Here is a 17269-nt window from a genome sequence, read left to right on the forward strand (position 1 = left end):
AAACAGATTTATTAACTACAGAAAGGTAGATTTTAAGTGATTGTAAGTAGTAAGCAATATAGATCAAATTTGGTTACCTAAGAAATAAAACATTAAATCACAATCTGAGTTCCATAAACTAGACAGGATTTAAATCAAGCAGTGTCTCACCCTGATGGTATAGTTCCTTAATACACAAACTAGGATTCTCCTTTCCAGCCTGGGACCACCTCCCCAGATCAGACTTTGTTCTCCAGATGTGTTTCCTGGTGTTGGGGGGGAGAGAGAGGCCAAATGATGATGTCACTTCTCCTCCTTTATAAGTTCCTCCAGCTTGCTTCAAAGATCTTTTGCTATGAAACAGTCTCCATTGTGTAGGTCCTCTCTCTGAGAGGTCTCTAATGTATACAATTCCCAAGGTAGTCCTTATGAATGTGTATTCCCCTTGATGGGCCATTATCCGTGTCTGGCTGCTCCATTGTTGAACCCGAAGGGCTGGTTGTGAGTGTTCCCAACCTTACAACTTATTACAGTAACACACATAGTAAAACTTCATAACTTCCCATACAATTATAGCACATACAATCTAACAGGATATTAATGTTCAACTGATAATACATCACAAGGCATACTTTGTATAAAACATATAATTATATCCATGGTAAATAGGGGGGTGCCAAAGTGTTGCTTTGGGGTACTGAGTGACACACGCCCATGCACAGATCTCTCAATTATTAATGAGTATTGGTACATTACAAACTTGTAGTAGAGACCTCATGTGCTAGTATTTATGGATAATTACCATGAAGGTGGTGTATTAGGTGTAGTGAGTTTGTGGGGTCTGAGACAGTTGTTGTTTGTAAAGAACAGTATGAAGCCTTTGCCAGTTGTCACCAATGGGCCTTTATGTCTTAAGGAGTTTTTCTTTCTCTGTGGATAAGAGCAATTGAATTCAGCACTCCAGCACATTGGATTGCCTGCTTCCAAGACTGCAGGTCTTGCTTTGGATGGCACAAACTACTGTCATCTCTGGTTTGAACTACAGCCATTTTCATTCAATTAAATTCTAAAAGCTTTAAGCTGTTGTATGCCTGTTGGACTCATGACCTCCCTCGTCATTAGTAAAATAAAAAAGTATTGTGTGTTTTAGTTGAGATCACTCATGCTCCCCTAAAGGATGATGGAATGGCTGCTTCACTCAAATGAATGCTTATTAGGCTCTGTCACAGCTTCAGAGTAACTGCACTTTTAACCCTGTCCCCTCCATGGTCTGGTCCAGGAATGTCCATTTAGGTCTCACCCCCCTAGCTATCACCTCTGCCAGGTCTACTACCAGATCTATTAATTATTCTCTTTTCAAAATGAAAGGATATCTCAAAGTCCACTGTTGTTCATAACAATCAATTGTTCCAATACATTGTGTTGTAGAGGTTTTTTGTCCAGTTAATGTGAGGGAATACACTATACATTTTTAAAATATGTGACTGGCTCACCATGTTGCTGTCAAATGGTATCTTGGTTCAAACAACAAACTACAACCATTCAGCTCTACTTCTTTGCTAAAGGTCAAACTGCTTATTGAGACAGCCATTCAAATTTCAAGAAAGGTAATATTGTAGGTGTTTAAATTGATATGCATAATATCTATATAATTTGTATAGTGTTAAAGAAAAACCCAGTTTGATGGTAATCCTAAATGAAAAAAACTCTTCTCTCTTCCTGCTCCTCCCAACTATCCACAGGTTTTATTTCGTCTCAATTTCCTGGTTGTGGTGTTATGTATAGTGATGGATCGACCGTACCAATTTTACTACTTTGTTCCACTAGTCACTGTCTGGTTTATGATCATCTATGCTACATTAGCTGTATGGCCTCAGATAGTCCAGAAGAAAGCAAACGGTAAAATAAATTTCGTTTTTCCTTTTACTGTAAAGGTGTTTACATGATAATGTACACAGTTACAATCATATACAAAACTTGGTAGCCAGTGTGTTTGTCTTTATGTGGATATGCGAATAATGTAGAAGTAAATTCTGGAAATATGTTAAACCACTGTCCACCAAACTTGGAGAGAGAGTTTTCACTTGCTGTAGTTCTCAACAGAACACATCAAGTGTTTGTTGAACTGTATCCTTGCTTAAATTTGTTGGAATATGAATTATATTTCTGAGGTTTTGAAAATTGTTTGGTGAACACTGCAAGAAACAAACAATTGCTGAATGCAGGCTAAAAACCTCACATGAGCTTGCTCCTAGATTGCTATACCTGTATTCATTGAATTCAGAGTTTTAATGTTATCTATGGTTTTCCCTTTTATTTACAAAACTTTGAGAGGGAATGGCATAGTGTATTTTCTACCTTACAAACTAAAGTTCATATTCTAGAAAAATACTTTGTTCACTAAAAACGGATGGCATGAGCAATAGTATTGCAAACTTCCCCTAGTCTGTGCTGTCAATGTACCTCAACCCTCTTCTTGAGGGGCCAGTTTTGTTATCTCTTACCTAGTAGGGGTCTCCTTGCTGCTACAGTGTATGACCCCCTTGCTGAGATTGTCAAGGTGGTGCTAAATGCATTATTTCCTTAATGTGGATGTTTGTTCTTTAGAAAGTTGAAGTGAGACCACCAGCTTGTTTCACATACTATAGCTCAATGAACAGTTGTCATGTGGTAACTGGTTTTGGAGATCATTTACCTCACCTAGATTAGAACCAGTGACCTGGAGAGTAAAGACTCTATGTACTATCACAACATAGATCCCCATCCCTTCTTCTTTGAGTAGTGTCACTATGGTGTCGCTCCACTGTAGATGTATGTGCATCCCTACACTTCTGATTGGAGATCTTTGGTAGCAGTGTTCTTTCAGCATGTACATGCGCTCTCTCCTCCTCATGCATTGCCTTGAGGCTAATTAGCTCTGAATGGGCGAATTCAGTTCCTTCTCAACCATCCCTGGCTAGAGACAGAGCAATTAGGATCCGTTCACGGATACTTTACTCTTTAGAAATTTGTTCTTAGCTAGTTTGTGTTTTTGTAACCTCCACTTTTGTTGATAAAACTGTGTAGTGTAGATGTAGACAAGGCTGAAGAGGATGGCAGATACCTTACAGATATTTCTCAAGGAGGTAAAAGACACTCACCATAAGTTGCTGAATATTTTACATACCTCCTCCTCCTCCTCCAGAATAATGCTCCCCATCAACAAGGTGCTTTTGGACCCAGCTAAGCTTATATGGCAGACACCAGCATTGGCCACACCAACAAGCAAATGGGATGATAAAAAATGTCTTATGTACCTCCCAGTGTTATCTGGGGTCTTTAGAACTTTTAACAGGAGCAACTTAATTTATTCCTAACGCTGCCTAAAATAAAATAATTAATGGAAACACAACAATTTTGTTTGATAAGATTTATGCAAGTAAACGTGCTTTCTTTAAAATGGCAGTTTATTAGATATAAGCACATATAAACATAAGCAACAGATTTAGAACATTTTAGATATTTAATATTTGAAACGGTATTAAGTAAATAATGGCAAGTTTGCTTTGGCCAGTTTACCCATCGGGGAGAAAGGGTGTCAGGAAAAATGTTTTTTAAGATGGCTTTTGAGGATTGCTTTAAAATTATTAGCTAATTTTTTGTAACTAATTCTTATAAAACATAGGTTATGATGATTTTTTTACTTAATTCTTAATAAATTTTTAATAATAGAGGCATTTAGATTTTTTATTAAGATTTTTAATTTTAGTTGTTTACTTGTCTATTCCCTTTTTTTATTCTGATTAGCAGAAACTGCCAGCTAGAGATGACCTTGCTTCTAAAAGCCTGTCTTCAAATTAACCCTTAACTATGTGGTGTTTTATTTCATTAATTCAGGGTGGCTGAATGCACATAATATGGCTCCAATTAACTTGATTACATTCTGGGGTATACACACCCCTTAAATTCAAGGCAACACCAGGGATACAGAATTTCTTTTTCCCCACCCTCCCCCTAATTCCGTTGTGATAGATGCAGTGAACTCCCGTGGCCGGCAGCAGCATTCAAAGTCCACCCCTTATGATAGGGATTGGAAGCATCTGGACTTATCTGGATGAAAGGCCTACTCATCTGCTACTCTGCAATTTAGAATTGCAAACTACCAGGCCTTAACAGCAAAATATGATTACATGAACTATACCAAACTTAACCTCTTTATTGACCATCTCACTGAATCATAATGGGAACAATTTCGAGCCATTATCAATGAAGGGCAGTTGGTGGTCAAAACAGCACTCCAGGCAGTGCTTGATGCAGCTGATACAGTGACCCAGTCCATCTCAATAGCAGTTGTGATGCAAAGAGCTTCGTAGTTCCAGCTTTCAGGTTTCCCAAAGGAGGTGCAAACAACTGTTGAAGACCTCTCCTTCCATGGCTCTGAGTTGTCTGCTGAGAAGACCGATGCATCGCTCCACACACTTGGGGATTCCAGAGCCAAACTTCAGTCACTGGAGAGCTATACAACCAGACAAAAGAGAAAATTTAGTCCTCAGTCTTCTTGCAAACTGCGTGCACCACAGTTCCCACCACAACACTACTAAAAGCCACAGAGAAAGAAATCCAAATTCCAGAGACATAGACAGGCCCTCAATCTTCAACATCACAGTGTGTCACTTCAGAACATCAGTTTTGACATCCTGTTTGAGGCCACTCCCTTCAAAATCAGCTGCCACTTCCCAACCCGTTGCATCCCTTTGGATGTTGCCTTGTTTTGTTCCACCACAACTGGGAACACATGACATCTGACAGATGGGTTTTGGAGGCTATTTCCAATGGGTATTCAATCCACTCCATCTCCATCCCCCTTCCCCGTCCCTCTTCAGGGACCCTTCTCATGAGAGATTATTGCAACAGGAGATAGATCATCTCCTCCACCTAGAAGCCATAGAACCTGTCCATCTACATCTCCACGCCAGAGGGTTTTACTCTCTATTTCCTGATCCCCAAGAAAAAGGGAGGTTGGAGACCCATACTGGACCTCAAGGCACTGAACAAATACTTCAAGGCCCAAAAATGCAAGATGGTCACACTAGCAGCGATTATTCTATCTCTGGAATAGGGAGATTGGTTCTCAGACCTGGACCACCAAGACGTGTATTTCCATGAATCATCTGTGAGATGGTAGGATTGATATCTCAGATTTACTCTGAGTCAGGACCAGTACAGCGTGCTCCTCTTTGGCCTCTCCTGGGCTCCCAGAGTATTGTCCAAGATCCTTTCTGTAGTGGCAGCTCACCTACATACCCAGGAGATCATGATCTACCCATACTTGGACAACTGCCTCCTGAGGGTCCACTTCTTTGAAGAAGTTCTACGTGCTACCCACAGAACTGTGGATGTATTCACAACCTGGGCCTGCAAATCAACATCCAAACATTGACCTTAACTCCGGTACAACTCCTGGAGTTTATGGGAGGTGACCTTGACTGCAAGTGAGAGCGCTCTTCCCACAACACAGATTTCACAGCATGTCCATGCTTATAGAGACAGTTCAAGCAAGCCTTCAGAGTTCTGCCAGACATTGCTTCCTGCTTCTGGGGCACATAGCTGCCGGTATGTTCATAATATCTCATGCCAGACTGCACATGAGGTGTCTGCAGACATGGGCCAGCTCGGTTTACAGGCCGCAGAGAGACAGGATGCCTTCCAGGGTCAAACACTTCCTGGATTGGTGAAAAGATGCAGGAAACGTTTGCCTGGGGGTCCTGTTCACTCAGCCTCTCCTCCCCTTCCCTGACATCAATTCTCGCTATGGACACATCCCTCATGGGTTGAGGTGCACACCTCAACAACCTCAGAACTCAGGGCAAATGGTCGCCCATAGAGAGAACTCTCCACATCAACTCTTCAAACTCAGGGCAGTCAGGAATGCTTGCGCTTACTTTCTCCCACTGATCAAAAGTACACACACAAAGGTCATAACCAATAACATTGCATGCGTGTACTACATAAATCATCAGGGAGGCGTCAGATCAGCCTCTCTCTGCACAGAAGTACTAAAGCTATGGAACTGGTGCATCTGCCACAATGTTCTAATATCAACAGCCTACCTTCTGGGAGTGCAGAACACAACAGCGGACAGTCACAATTGCATGTTCTCATACAACAATGAGTGGGAACTGAACCCAGCAATACTTCACAGCATGTTCAGTCAATGGGGGACACCATCAATACACTTGTTCACTACTTACCTGAACAGGAAATGCCCATACTGTTGCTTCAGGACTGGCCTTGGACAGCACTCATTAGGGGACGTTTCCTTCTTCTATGGGATGAGGGTCATCTTTATGCCTTTACCCTGTTCCCTCTGATGGTGAAGGTCCTGTTGAAAATAAAAAGAGAAAAAGCAAACTTTTTACTCCCATCTGACTAGGACAGATGTGGTATTCGTACCTGTCACAGCTGGTGATGCGTCCACCCATCTGTCTTCAACCCACTATTTACTCCTCTCACAGAACAAACGAGACACTCTCCATTCCAACCTGTGGATACTCCGGTTCAAGGCTTGGCTCTTTCTTGGTTCCAACACAGAAAGAGTACCTTCTCTGAGGAGATACAGAAAGTGTTACTAGACAGTCGGTAATCGGCTACCCATTATACTTACCTGCAGAAGCAGTCCAGGTTTCAGGTTTGCTGTGATTCCAGGCAAATTATCCTGACATGCTGCTCTCCCTGTGGCGTTAGATTACATACTGGCTCTTAAGAAAACGAGGCTATTCCTCAGTTTGCTCAAGGTACACCTGGCAGCCATAGTGACTTTACATCCACAAGAGTTTTCTCACACCCAACCACAAAGAGTTCCTCAAGGGCATAACAAACCTTTTGCCACAGCCCAGATGCCCTACTCCAGCATGGGACCTAAATCTAGTTTTAAAGAGCCTTGAACCTATGGCCACTTGTTCACTTACACACCTGTCAATGAAACCGCATTTCTCGTGGCCATCACGTCAGCTAGGAGAATAGGGGAAATAGATGCACTTATGACGCACCCCCCCTTTACAGAATTCTTTCACAACAAGGTTATTCTCAGACCACACTCAAAGTTTATTCCTCATTTTGTTCACATGAACTGACCAATTAATCTCCCAACCTCTTATCCTAAGCCTCACTGTTATAACAGAGAGGCCATAGTCCACATGCTAAATGTTAGGAGAGTTCTGGCCTTCTACCTGGACAGGATGAAGACTTTTAGGAAATCTCGCAAGCTCTTCCTTTCCATTGCGGAAAGGTCTAAATGCACAGCAATATCGCCCCAGAGGCTCTCTAAGTGAGTCTCGAACAATATTAAGCTCTGCTATCATGTTCGCAACATAATGTCTCCATCTGGAATTCTCACACGCAACATGAGGTCCGTTTCTTCCTCTGTCGCTTTCTTCAAGAATGTCCCTATCTCAGAAATCTGCAGAGCAGCCACCTGGGCGTCTGTACATACCTTCGCAGAATACTGTATGATTATTGGGGACTCTTCTTCTGATGCTAGCTTCAGCGCAGCAGTATTATCCATAACACTCAACTTCGAAGCCCGAACCTCCCATTAGGAATACTGCTCGGGAGTCACCTACAGTGGAGCACCCATAGGGACACTACTTGAAGTAGTAGTAGTTACTCACCTTGTGCAGTAATGATGGTTCTTTGAGGTGTGTCCCACTTTTGGTGCTCTGGAACCCGCCCTCCTCTCCTTTACTTTGGAGTTCTTGATAGGGACTCTGCGGTAGAAAAGGAAGTGAGGGTGGTTGGCCTGCGCAGCATTAATTAGCCTCGAAGCAGAACACAAGGAGAGAGAGCACATGCAGGCCAAATGGACACTGCTACCAAAGATCTCTGATCAGAAGTGCAGGGATACACATATACCTACAATGGAGCATCCATAGGGGGACATATCTCAAAGAACCATAGTTACTGCACAAGGTGAGTAACTTCTTCCCTCACATATTAATGGTGTAATATTCCAATTGTGTAGATTGCATTTTTGATAGTGGAGCACTTTAAACGTGCATCTGGAATACATACTGCAGAACTGGTAATTGGCCTGTACTTTGAAACGATGTGCAGAATGTTTACTGTTAATTTTAAAGCACTGACAACCAGGTCACGAGATTATATGTAGCACCCTGATATTTGTCTTACAACAGCTCCTCCTTCCTCATGTGCACTGTGCAACAGAAGTCCCATTGTGGACCTCACAGCACTACTTCCTGAAAGCTCCTTTCAATGACCACTTTCCTTCAGCTCTGTGCCTGTTGCCTGCTTCCAATCTTTGAAGCAGGAGTGAGAGCCATTCTCCGCTGCACAGCTGAGTTGTGGGATCAAAACTGTGTCAACCAGCAGCCGGAGGGAGCTGTTCCTTTTGGCTAGCCTTGGCAAGATACAGCTCCTCAACTGACCAGTTCAGCTTAGGAGGAGCAAAATTAGATGTGCCTCATAGTACCTCACTCCTTTAATGCGTTTGTAGGGTTAAAGTGTGCCCTTGGATATGTGCACATCAGTCTCATTCAAGCCAGAAGGGGTTGTACTTGTGCATCAGAGGATAAAATAATGTGTGAATTTATGATTGTGAATGTTCATGGTGTGGATTTTACTTTATATGAAAGAAAGCAAAATCACCAAATTAAAATGTTTGGATAATGGCAAACTGGGACTGGCAAATACCTGGACAATATACATATTAAATTATACAAGATATCTGTGTGACACAGCTACTGACTTCTTATTAACTGTATCATTTGTTTTTGTTTTGAAAAATAAGAGCCAGATACTCATTGATTTTTTCAATTCTCCCACAGGGAACTGTTTCTGGCACTTTGGCTTACTGCTGAAACTAATTTCCTTACTTGCATGTATATATTTTCTAGCAAATTCTCAGGTTTGTAAATTATACTTATTGTATCCTTAGAGAATGAATAGTAGCCTGTGTATTCAGTTTGGAAAAAGAACAGGAGTATTTGTGGCACCTTAGAGACTAACAAATTTATTTGAGCATGAGCTTTGATGGGCTACAGCCCACTTCTTCGGATGCATAGAATGGAACACATATTGAGGATATATATATACACATACAGAGAGCATGAAAAGGTGGGAGTTGTCTTACCAACTCTGAAAGGCCAATTAAGTAAGAGAAAAAAACTTTTGAAGTGATAATCAAGATAGCCCAGTACAGACAGTTTGATAAGAAGTGTGAGAATACTTACAAGGGGAGATGGATTCAATGTTTACAAATGTTTAGAAAGCCACTCTGAAGAGAACATTATGACCAGTTTTCTGTTACTATATAGGAGAGTATGGGGGAAAAAATTGAATATTTAAATGCCTCCTTTTCATATCTATTTTATCTGGGAAGTTGGAATTTTCAGTATCCTACTTTTTGTTTGTTTCTCACAACACTTTTAAAAGTCATTGTTCTTTCCTACAATGTTATGTAAATTGAGAGATCAGCTTTATTTTTATCTTTCAGGGCCTGTCTGGCTAATTTATTGGGGGTTGGGGGAAGGTTGTGCTGTTAGTGCTTATGGCCAGTATAGTTGCAGAAGAGCAAGTTGCATTCTGTTTTCTCATGCATCTCAACAAAATTGTCCTGATGCCAGAAATTTTGTCAGTGATGAGCGATGTACAAATCAAAGAACAGTTTGACTTTCAGATGCCAGGTTGAGCTGTAGTACCAGGAGTTAGAAAGATTTCATTTTTCTTCACTACATTTCCTATGATTGAAAACAGATAAAAATGTAAATTTAAAAAGACAGATCTCACTTTGACATAGAAACCAAGCAAATGTGGCACAGAAGTCATTGGAAAATGACATGGAAGGCCTAATTTTGCTGCCATTTGTCTATTGAAAACTTTAGAAACAGGAAGGTCTGCACTGTTTGGAGGATGTCAGTCTCTCATGGGTGAAATTCATGCCTATGCAGATTTCCAGGAGATCTATTGTTGAAGATTTGCTTTGTGTCGATCTTCTGTATCATTGTGAATTTCATGCCAAATGCATGACTTACCACGTACTGTATCATGTACAGGGTACAGAGTATTAGTACTGCCAACACATAACTTATTGTCTCCATTTAAGCCCACAGTGCAAAATCGAGTGGTGAGAGGAAAGATGGTAGATGCTTTTATCAATGGTAAATTAGAGGGAAATGTCAGATGCCTTTCAGAGCATTTCTGTCATGGTGCATAGGGAATAACATCTATCTGCAGAAATATTCAAATTATCATAGAATCATAGACTTTAAGGTCAGAAGGGACCATTACAATAATCTAGTCTGACCTCCTGCACAACGCAGGCCACAGAATCTCACCCACCCACTCCTGTATCAAACCTGTGTCTGATTTATTGAAGTTCTCAAATAATGATTTAAAGACCTCAAGGTGCAGAGACTCTTCCAGCAAGTGACCCGTGCCCCTTGCTGCAGAGGAAGGTGAAAAACCCCAAGGGCTTATGCCAATCTGCCCTGGAAGAAAATTCCTTCCCGACCCCAAATATGGCGATCAGCTAAACCCTGAACATGTGGACAAGATTCACCAGCCAGCACTCAGGAAAGAATTCTCTGTAGTAACTCAGATCCCACCCCACCTAACATCACATCACAAGCCATTGGGCATATTTACTGCTAGTAGTCAAAGACCAATTAATTGCCAAAATTAGGCTATCTCATTATAACTATTGATCCCTAGGGGAGCAGCCACAGAGGGGAACATGACACACTTTGCCAGTCAGTCACACACCTCTGTTAGAGAGCAGGACTCCCAAGCTCTAATCCTGGCTCAGGGAGGGTAGCACTGCCCTGTGGTTAGAGCAGCAGCGGCCTTGTATTAACAGAGCACATAAGTCATGGACCAGGATCCCACTGAGCTAGGTTCTATGGAAACACAGAATAAAATTACAGTCTCTTCTCCAAAGAGCTTGCAATCTAACACAATATGGCATACTTCTGACACATTTATAATAGGGCCCAATAACGTTGGAATAATCTTAAAACTCCAGCTCCTCAGAATGATTGAAACAAGATTATTCACTGGTACAGCTGATTGAAAAATGTGGGGAAAATGTTTAACACATTTTTTAGTTGAAACTTGGAATTTTCAGAAAACTTCAACTACCCTTTAAGTTGATCAGAAAAATAAAAGAAATTCAGGAATAGTTTCAGGTACTTTTCAACCACTTCTAGTCATTAGTAAAGATTTTAATCTCCTGTAGGAATGGTAGACTGGCCGCCTTCTTCCCTACAGTTGGAGGAACACTTTCTGCAAGCTAATTCATGGAGGGGTATGAACAATGATCTCTGAGAAGGAGACCATTAATTTATTCCTTCTGTCTGCTGAGAACTGCACTGACTACAGATAGGGAGGGAGGATTAGGAAATACTGTACAGTACATCATGATACAGTCAGAGGCACACAGAATAACAAGGTGTGTGTTTCCAATTTGTGTTTAAGGGAGAGTGGGGTCAGGCAGCAGTTTGGGGATATTGTCTAGTGAGTATCAGATGTGTATATCTAACACTTGTATTAAAATAGGTTCATTCAATTAGATAATATGAAACAAACAACACATTTTTACTTCTTCCATATCTGAGAATATGCAGTGTTTAAATTAAATGTAGGGAATGGGAAGTATGCTGCAGGTTAACTGTACATCTGTAGTGTTTTGCCGTTCAAAAATTTATCTGCACTCATTTCAGAGTTTTCTTTTTTTAAGGAAGGAATTTGTTTCAGGCTCTGGCCTGTACATAGTAGAACATGACACAGGCAATGTAGACAACTGTCCTACCTGCTTTAAAATTAATTGATGTGAAAATTGAACTATTAAACCAACATTAACTGACATAAGTATTCTGGGCCTTATCCTGAGAGGGCAGAGTGTGCACAAGTCCTGTTGACTTTATTTTTAGGTGAGGCCAATTAAACTGATTTAGTACTGGTACGATGGTATTAAAATTTAATTAAATGAATTAAATTTATTAAATGGGGTTGAAGTCAATGTTAACATTCTTGCCATGTTTGTATTTTGCAGGGTGTATTTGAGAAGATTTTTTCTCTTTGGCCATTGTCCACATGTTTTGAGCTGAATGGAAATGTCTATGAATGGTGGTTTAGGTGGAAGCTAGACCGCTATGTATGTAATCCTTTCATAAATTAATTGTGGTCTTGTGTTTTAAGAAGTATTCCTGAACATATTTTAACTTTTATAATCTACTTCTCCCTCTTCCCATGGAAAAAATAAATTTGAAGTTCCAGGCAATGGTTTGTTGTAGGGCCTGGGAGCATCCACTTTTACTTCAAGTATTTGTCAAAGCCATGCAGAAAAGATGGAAGCTGACTTGTTTATATGCTGAGCCTATAAAGTGTCCATACTCAGAGCTCGGCATATTCTGTCTTGTCCCAGACTTAAATTTTGCTGGGAGACAACTGACTTCTTTGGCACTTCAAGGCTAAATTCTTCAGGAAATTGAAATTGTAAATGGTAAATATTTTTTTAAAAACCTAAAGGAACCTCGAAAGAAACTTTAATTATATAAACAACATAATTTATAAATTAATGACATTTCCCTGGGATCAAGTATCAGAGGGGTAGCCATGTTAGTCTGGATCTGTAAAAAGCAACAAAGAGTCCTGTGGCACCTTATAGACTAACAGACGTATTGGAGCATGAGCTTTCGTGGGTGAATACCCATGTCATCATTCACACAAAAGCTTATGCTCCAATACATTTGTTAGTCTATAAGGTCACAGGACTCTTTGTTGCCATTTCCATGGGAGTGTTCCTTTTGAATATTCTGTGCTGCTAAAATCAGAACGCCTTGATCTAGAATTTATTTCACCTTTTATGTAGAGATGCTATTTTTATCTTATTGTTTATAAATATATTTTAAATACTGTGTTTTAAAATAGCTTTTCGAGAAGGCATTCCTCTTCCCCCACAGTGTGGTTTGCTGGCAGAGAGAGAGAAATTTCTGCCTGTTCAATCCTGTATCTTGTTTGGGTAGTGGAAGGATGTGAGACCAGAGCATATTTTTCCTCTGACCTCTTCCGGAAGGCATTGTCTTGCCTGCTGTGGTTGGGTGCAGCAATCTTCAAATTCTTCTTTCTGCTCCCCATTGTGGGTGGTCTGGGACCAATCAAAGGTACACCTTCTCCCTCTGCTGCCAATTTTAATAACTGCTTACATTTTTTGCATGCCCCGTGGAGAGCTGTATACTTAACAAAACTCCAAATCTCACAAATGTTGCAGTTTGTGAAGCATACCTTGCATTCTGGGGATGTGCTAAAGTGCCAGAACACCAAAAAATGTAAAACAGGCAGCGGCGGCAGCGCTCTGAACCACAGCCTGATGTTAATGGAGGAGTTTGGCGTAACATCCTAGACCAAGTATCTTAACAACCCTGTTACCTTGGTGTTTTTACCTGTGTTATTAAATGCCACGAGTAAGTAGTTACCCTGTTTTTCTTTTGCAGGTAGTCTTTCACGGGATGATGTTCGCTTTTATTTATCTGGCATTAGGAAAGCATCAGCTGCTTTCGGAAGGGAAAGGAGAGCCTCTCTTCTCCAACAAAATTTCAAATGTTTTACTATTTATTTCTGTAGTTTGCTTTTTGGTAAGTCCACAATATGAACTGAAATTTTGTAAATTTAAAACAGTCATCCTGAGGATGGTCAGCTTTCTGGAGAAGTTCCTGTGTAGCAATGAGTGGACATTTCATAAGAGATGGTCTTGGATTGCAGAAGTTTATTTCAGCTATATTTTATAAATAGCTACTACCCATCCTAAACCTTCAATGGACTCTTTTAAAAAAAAAAAATAAAAAAAATAAAAAGTCTATTGTAGATTTAAATATTACAGCTTCTCCAGTTGAATATCTTGGATGATCTTAGTAAGAATAGAGTGGTAGATGACCTGTATAAACAGTCAAGAAATTACCTAATGTCTAAATGTGATTAACAAAATTGTCAGCAGTGGGGTTTTTTGTATTTTCGAGTACAAATGATTATTGCATTCATCAGCTGCAAAACAGTGTTTAAGAAATGCATAACTCACTAGAAAGTGTAAAGAATTGACTCCTCTCTCCCCACACCACACTGCTGCTGTTTTAACATATTTTAAAATGTTTTATCCTGTTGTAACATTTTAAAATCTCTTAAGCACAGTCATCAAACAGACTGATATGTATATTTATATCTTGTAGACCTACTCTATCTGGGCTAGTAGCTGTAAAAACAAAACTGAGTGCAATGAACTGCATCCTTCTGTTTCTGTAGTGCAGGTAATTATGCTCCTTTTCTTTAGTGCCAGAATCTAGACTCTATTAAAAAAAATATATATAGTCTGTCTCTGATGTCTTAGCACTTAACATCAGTTGATTAACATTATTTTCATGTATGAATGTGAAAAAAGACTTGTTACATTGCTGGTTATTTTTCTTTGACCTGTGTAATATAAAGTTTAAAATTTAGCATTTTATTTACATATTGTGACACCACATTTTCATTCTGTTCTGTGTATAAATGTAAGAGTGTAGCTATATCAGTATGTGTGTACAATTTATTTACATACTAATATACTGATATATATATATATATATATATATATATATGAATATGTATTGTAATTTTTATATATAAAGATATCTATATATCTATTTTATACAAGGGTATATATGTTTGTGTGTGTGTGTATATATATATATATATATACACACATACACACATATATGCACTACATATATATCCTCGTGTAAAATAAATATAGATATCTTTATATATAAAAATTAAAATACGCATTCATGGCTGTACACCGTACCTGAATACTAATTAATATACAGTAGAATCTCAGAGTTACAAACTGATGAGGCAACCCTATACCTCATTTGGAACCAGAAATACACACTCAGGCAGCAGCAGAGACCAAAAAAAAAAGCAAATATAATACGTACTGTGTTAAATGTAAACTACTAAAAGGGGGGAAGGGCAGCATTTTTCTTCTGCATAGTAAAGTTTCTAAGCTGCATTAAGTCAATGTTCAGTTCTAAACTTTTAAAAGAACAATCATAATATTTTGTTCAGAGTTCAAACGACCTGCGTTCCTGAGGTGTTCGTACTCTGAGGTTCTACTGCATATAGTGTAGCGCTGATCCTGCAAACATTTATGCACATGCTTATATTACGTATATACTGTATGTATTTTTTAAGTTTTTAATATGTGCATATATAGCAAAAATATTTGATTACATTAGTTTTCCTACTTAGCTATAATGCATAATCTCTGTTTAGATTTTAGCTTTTATCCTCATCAGGAACATTCCTGGATATGCCCGTTCTGTATACAGTTCATTTTTTGCCTGGTTTGGCAGAATTTCTTTAGAGGTAAGTAGAGTGATCACAAATGCAATAATAGGGTGTTTCATTTTAGGAATCTATAAATGGTGGGTTTATAATGTACATTGTAGTGTAACTGAATAAATAATAAAAACATATCAAAGCAAATGAACCAAAAATATCCAACTGTGGCTGTTGATATTCTTCATTGAGAGAGGCAAGATGGATGAGGTAATATCTCTTAGTGGATTGGCTTCTGTTGGTGGAAGAGACAAATTTTTGAGCTTCACAGAGCTCTTCTTTAGGTCTGGCAAAGGTAACCAGAGTATCACAGCTAAATACTAGGGACACATTGTTAAGTGTAAGCATTTAACATGTTGCAAGAAACCACTTACAATGAAGTGGGCAGTCAATACCTCTTCAGTCATACGTCAAAGGAGGGTTGTAGGTTACAAATTGTTGTAATGAGCCATAAACCAGTGTCTCTGAGACTATGATTTTTAGGGCTTGTCTACACTGGCACTTTATAGCGCTGCAACTTTCTCGCTCAGGGGTGTGAAAAACCACCCCCCTGAGCGCTGCAAGTTTCAGCGCTGTAACATGCCAGTATAGACAGTGCACCAGCACTAGGAGAAATGCTCCTCATGGAGGTGGGTTTTTTTAGAGCCCTGGGAGAGCTCTCTCTCAGCGGTATGCCACGATTCGTGGCAGCACTTTAACGTTGCCAGTGAAGACGTGCCCTTAATGTCTATCAGAGTTAGAATTTAAGTTCCCAACAATTTGTAACCTACTAACCATCCCATGTCCTATGACTGCAGAGGTGTTAATTTCCCACTTCATTTTGAGTGGTTTCTTACATCATGTTTTAACCCCTTATGCTTAATAATCTGTTCCACCTTATATTTAGTTGATACTCATAAGAATGTAAGAATGGCCTTACCAGGTCAAACCAATGGTCCATCTAGCCCACTATCCTGTCTTCCGACAGTGGCCAGTGCCAGATACTTCAGAGGGAATGAACAGAACAGGATGGTTGAGTGATCCATTCCCTGTCATCCAGTCCCAGCTTTTGACAGTCAGAGGTTTAGGAATATCCAAAGCATTTGATTACATCCCTGATCATCTTGGCTAATAGCCATCCCCGGACCTATCCTCCATTGACTTATCTAATCCTTTTTTTAGCCGAGTTATACTTTTGGCCTTCACAGCATTCTTTGGCAACAAGTTCTACAGATTGACTGTAAGAAGTACTTCATTTGTTTTAAATCTGCTGCCAATTAATTTCATTGGATGACCCCTGGTTCTTGTGTTATGTGAAGGGGTAAAACACTTATTAATTCACTTTCTCCAAACCATTCATGATTTTATAGCCCTCTATCATATCTCCCCTTAGTTATCGCTTTCTAAGATGAACAGTCCCAGTCTTCTTAATCTCTCCTCAGATGGAAGCTGCTTCATACCCTTAATCATTTTGGTTGCCCTTCACTGTACTTTTTCCAACCAGAACTACATGCAGTATTCAAGGTGTGGGTATTCCAGGGATTTATATAGTGGCGTTGTGATATTGCCTATCTTACTTTCTATCTCTCTCTTAATGATACCTAACATTTGCTTAGCTTTTTTACGGCCATTGCACATTGAGCAGATGTTTTTAGAGAATTATCCACAGAGACTCAAGATCTCTTTGTTGAGTAGTAACAGCTAATTTAGATTCCATCATTTTGTATGTACGGTTGGGATTATGTTCTCCAGTGTGCAGTACTTTGCATTTATCAACACTGAATTTCATCTGCCATTGTCTTGCCCGGTCACCCAGTTGGGTGAGATTGCTTTGTAGCTCTTTGCAGTCTGCTTTGGCCTTACCTATCTTAAGATATTTTGTATCATCTCCAAACTTTGCAACTTCACTGTTTACACCTTTAACAGGAGTAAGTCCTGAATCAGC

The 17269-nt window shown here is 39.7% G+C and overlaps 2 protein-coding genes across 8 annotated transcripts in view; one reads left to right on the forward strand and one right to left on the reverse strand.

Annotated features, from left to right (window-relative positions):
* Positions 1 to 17269, forward strand: part of CASD1 (CAS1 domain containing 1) — a 62448-nt gene that overhangs the window by 42627 nt on the left and 2552 nt on the right. For 6 of the 7 annotated variants that reach the window (XR_005594283.1, XR_005594284.1, XM_039525537.1 and 3 more), the window contains 6 exons: positions 1722 to 1878; positions 8802 to 8881; positions 12026 to 12127; positions 13467 to 13607; positions 14196 to 14273; positions 15280 to 15372. Coding sequence is in view for 5 of the 7 variants with exons in the window: in XM_039525537.1 (XP_039381471.1) it covers positions 1722 to 1878; positions 8802 to 8881; positions 12026 to 12127; positions 13467 to 13607; positions 14196 to 14273; positions 15280 to 15372 (651 nt within the window). In the remaining 2 variants the exon portion in view is untranslated. The remainder of the gene's footprint in view (positions 1 to 1721; positions 1879 to 8801; positions 8882 to 12025; positions 12128 to 13466; positions 13608 to 14195; positions 14274 to 15279; positions 15373 to 17269) is intronic. The other variant, XM_039525541.1, reaches the window with a different exon arrangement.
* SGCE (sarcoglycan epsilon) overlaps positions 3557 to 17269 on the reverse strand; it is a 113248-nt gene continuing 99535 nt past the window's right edge. The window contains exons 12-14 of the transcript XR_005594285.1: positions 7629 to 7724; positions 6210 to 6563; positions 3557 to 4474 (exon numbers count right to left, since the gene is read on the reverse strand). The gene's annotated coding sequence lies outside the window, so the exon portion shown is untranslated. The remainder of the gene's footprint in view (positions 4475 to 6209; positions 6564 to 7628; positions 7725 to 17269) is intronic.

Source organism: Mauremys reevesii, linkage group 2 (assembly GCF_016161935.1).
Source record: "Mauremys reevesii isolate NIE-2019 linkage group 2, ASM1616193v1, whole genome shotgun sequence".
Classification (NCBI taxonomy): domain Eukaryota; kingdom Metazoa; phylum Chordata; order Testudines; family Geoemydidae; genus Mauremys; species Mauremys reevesii.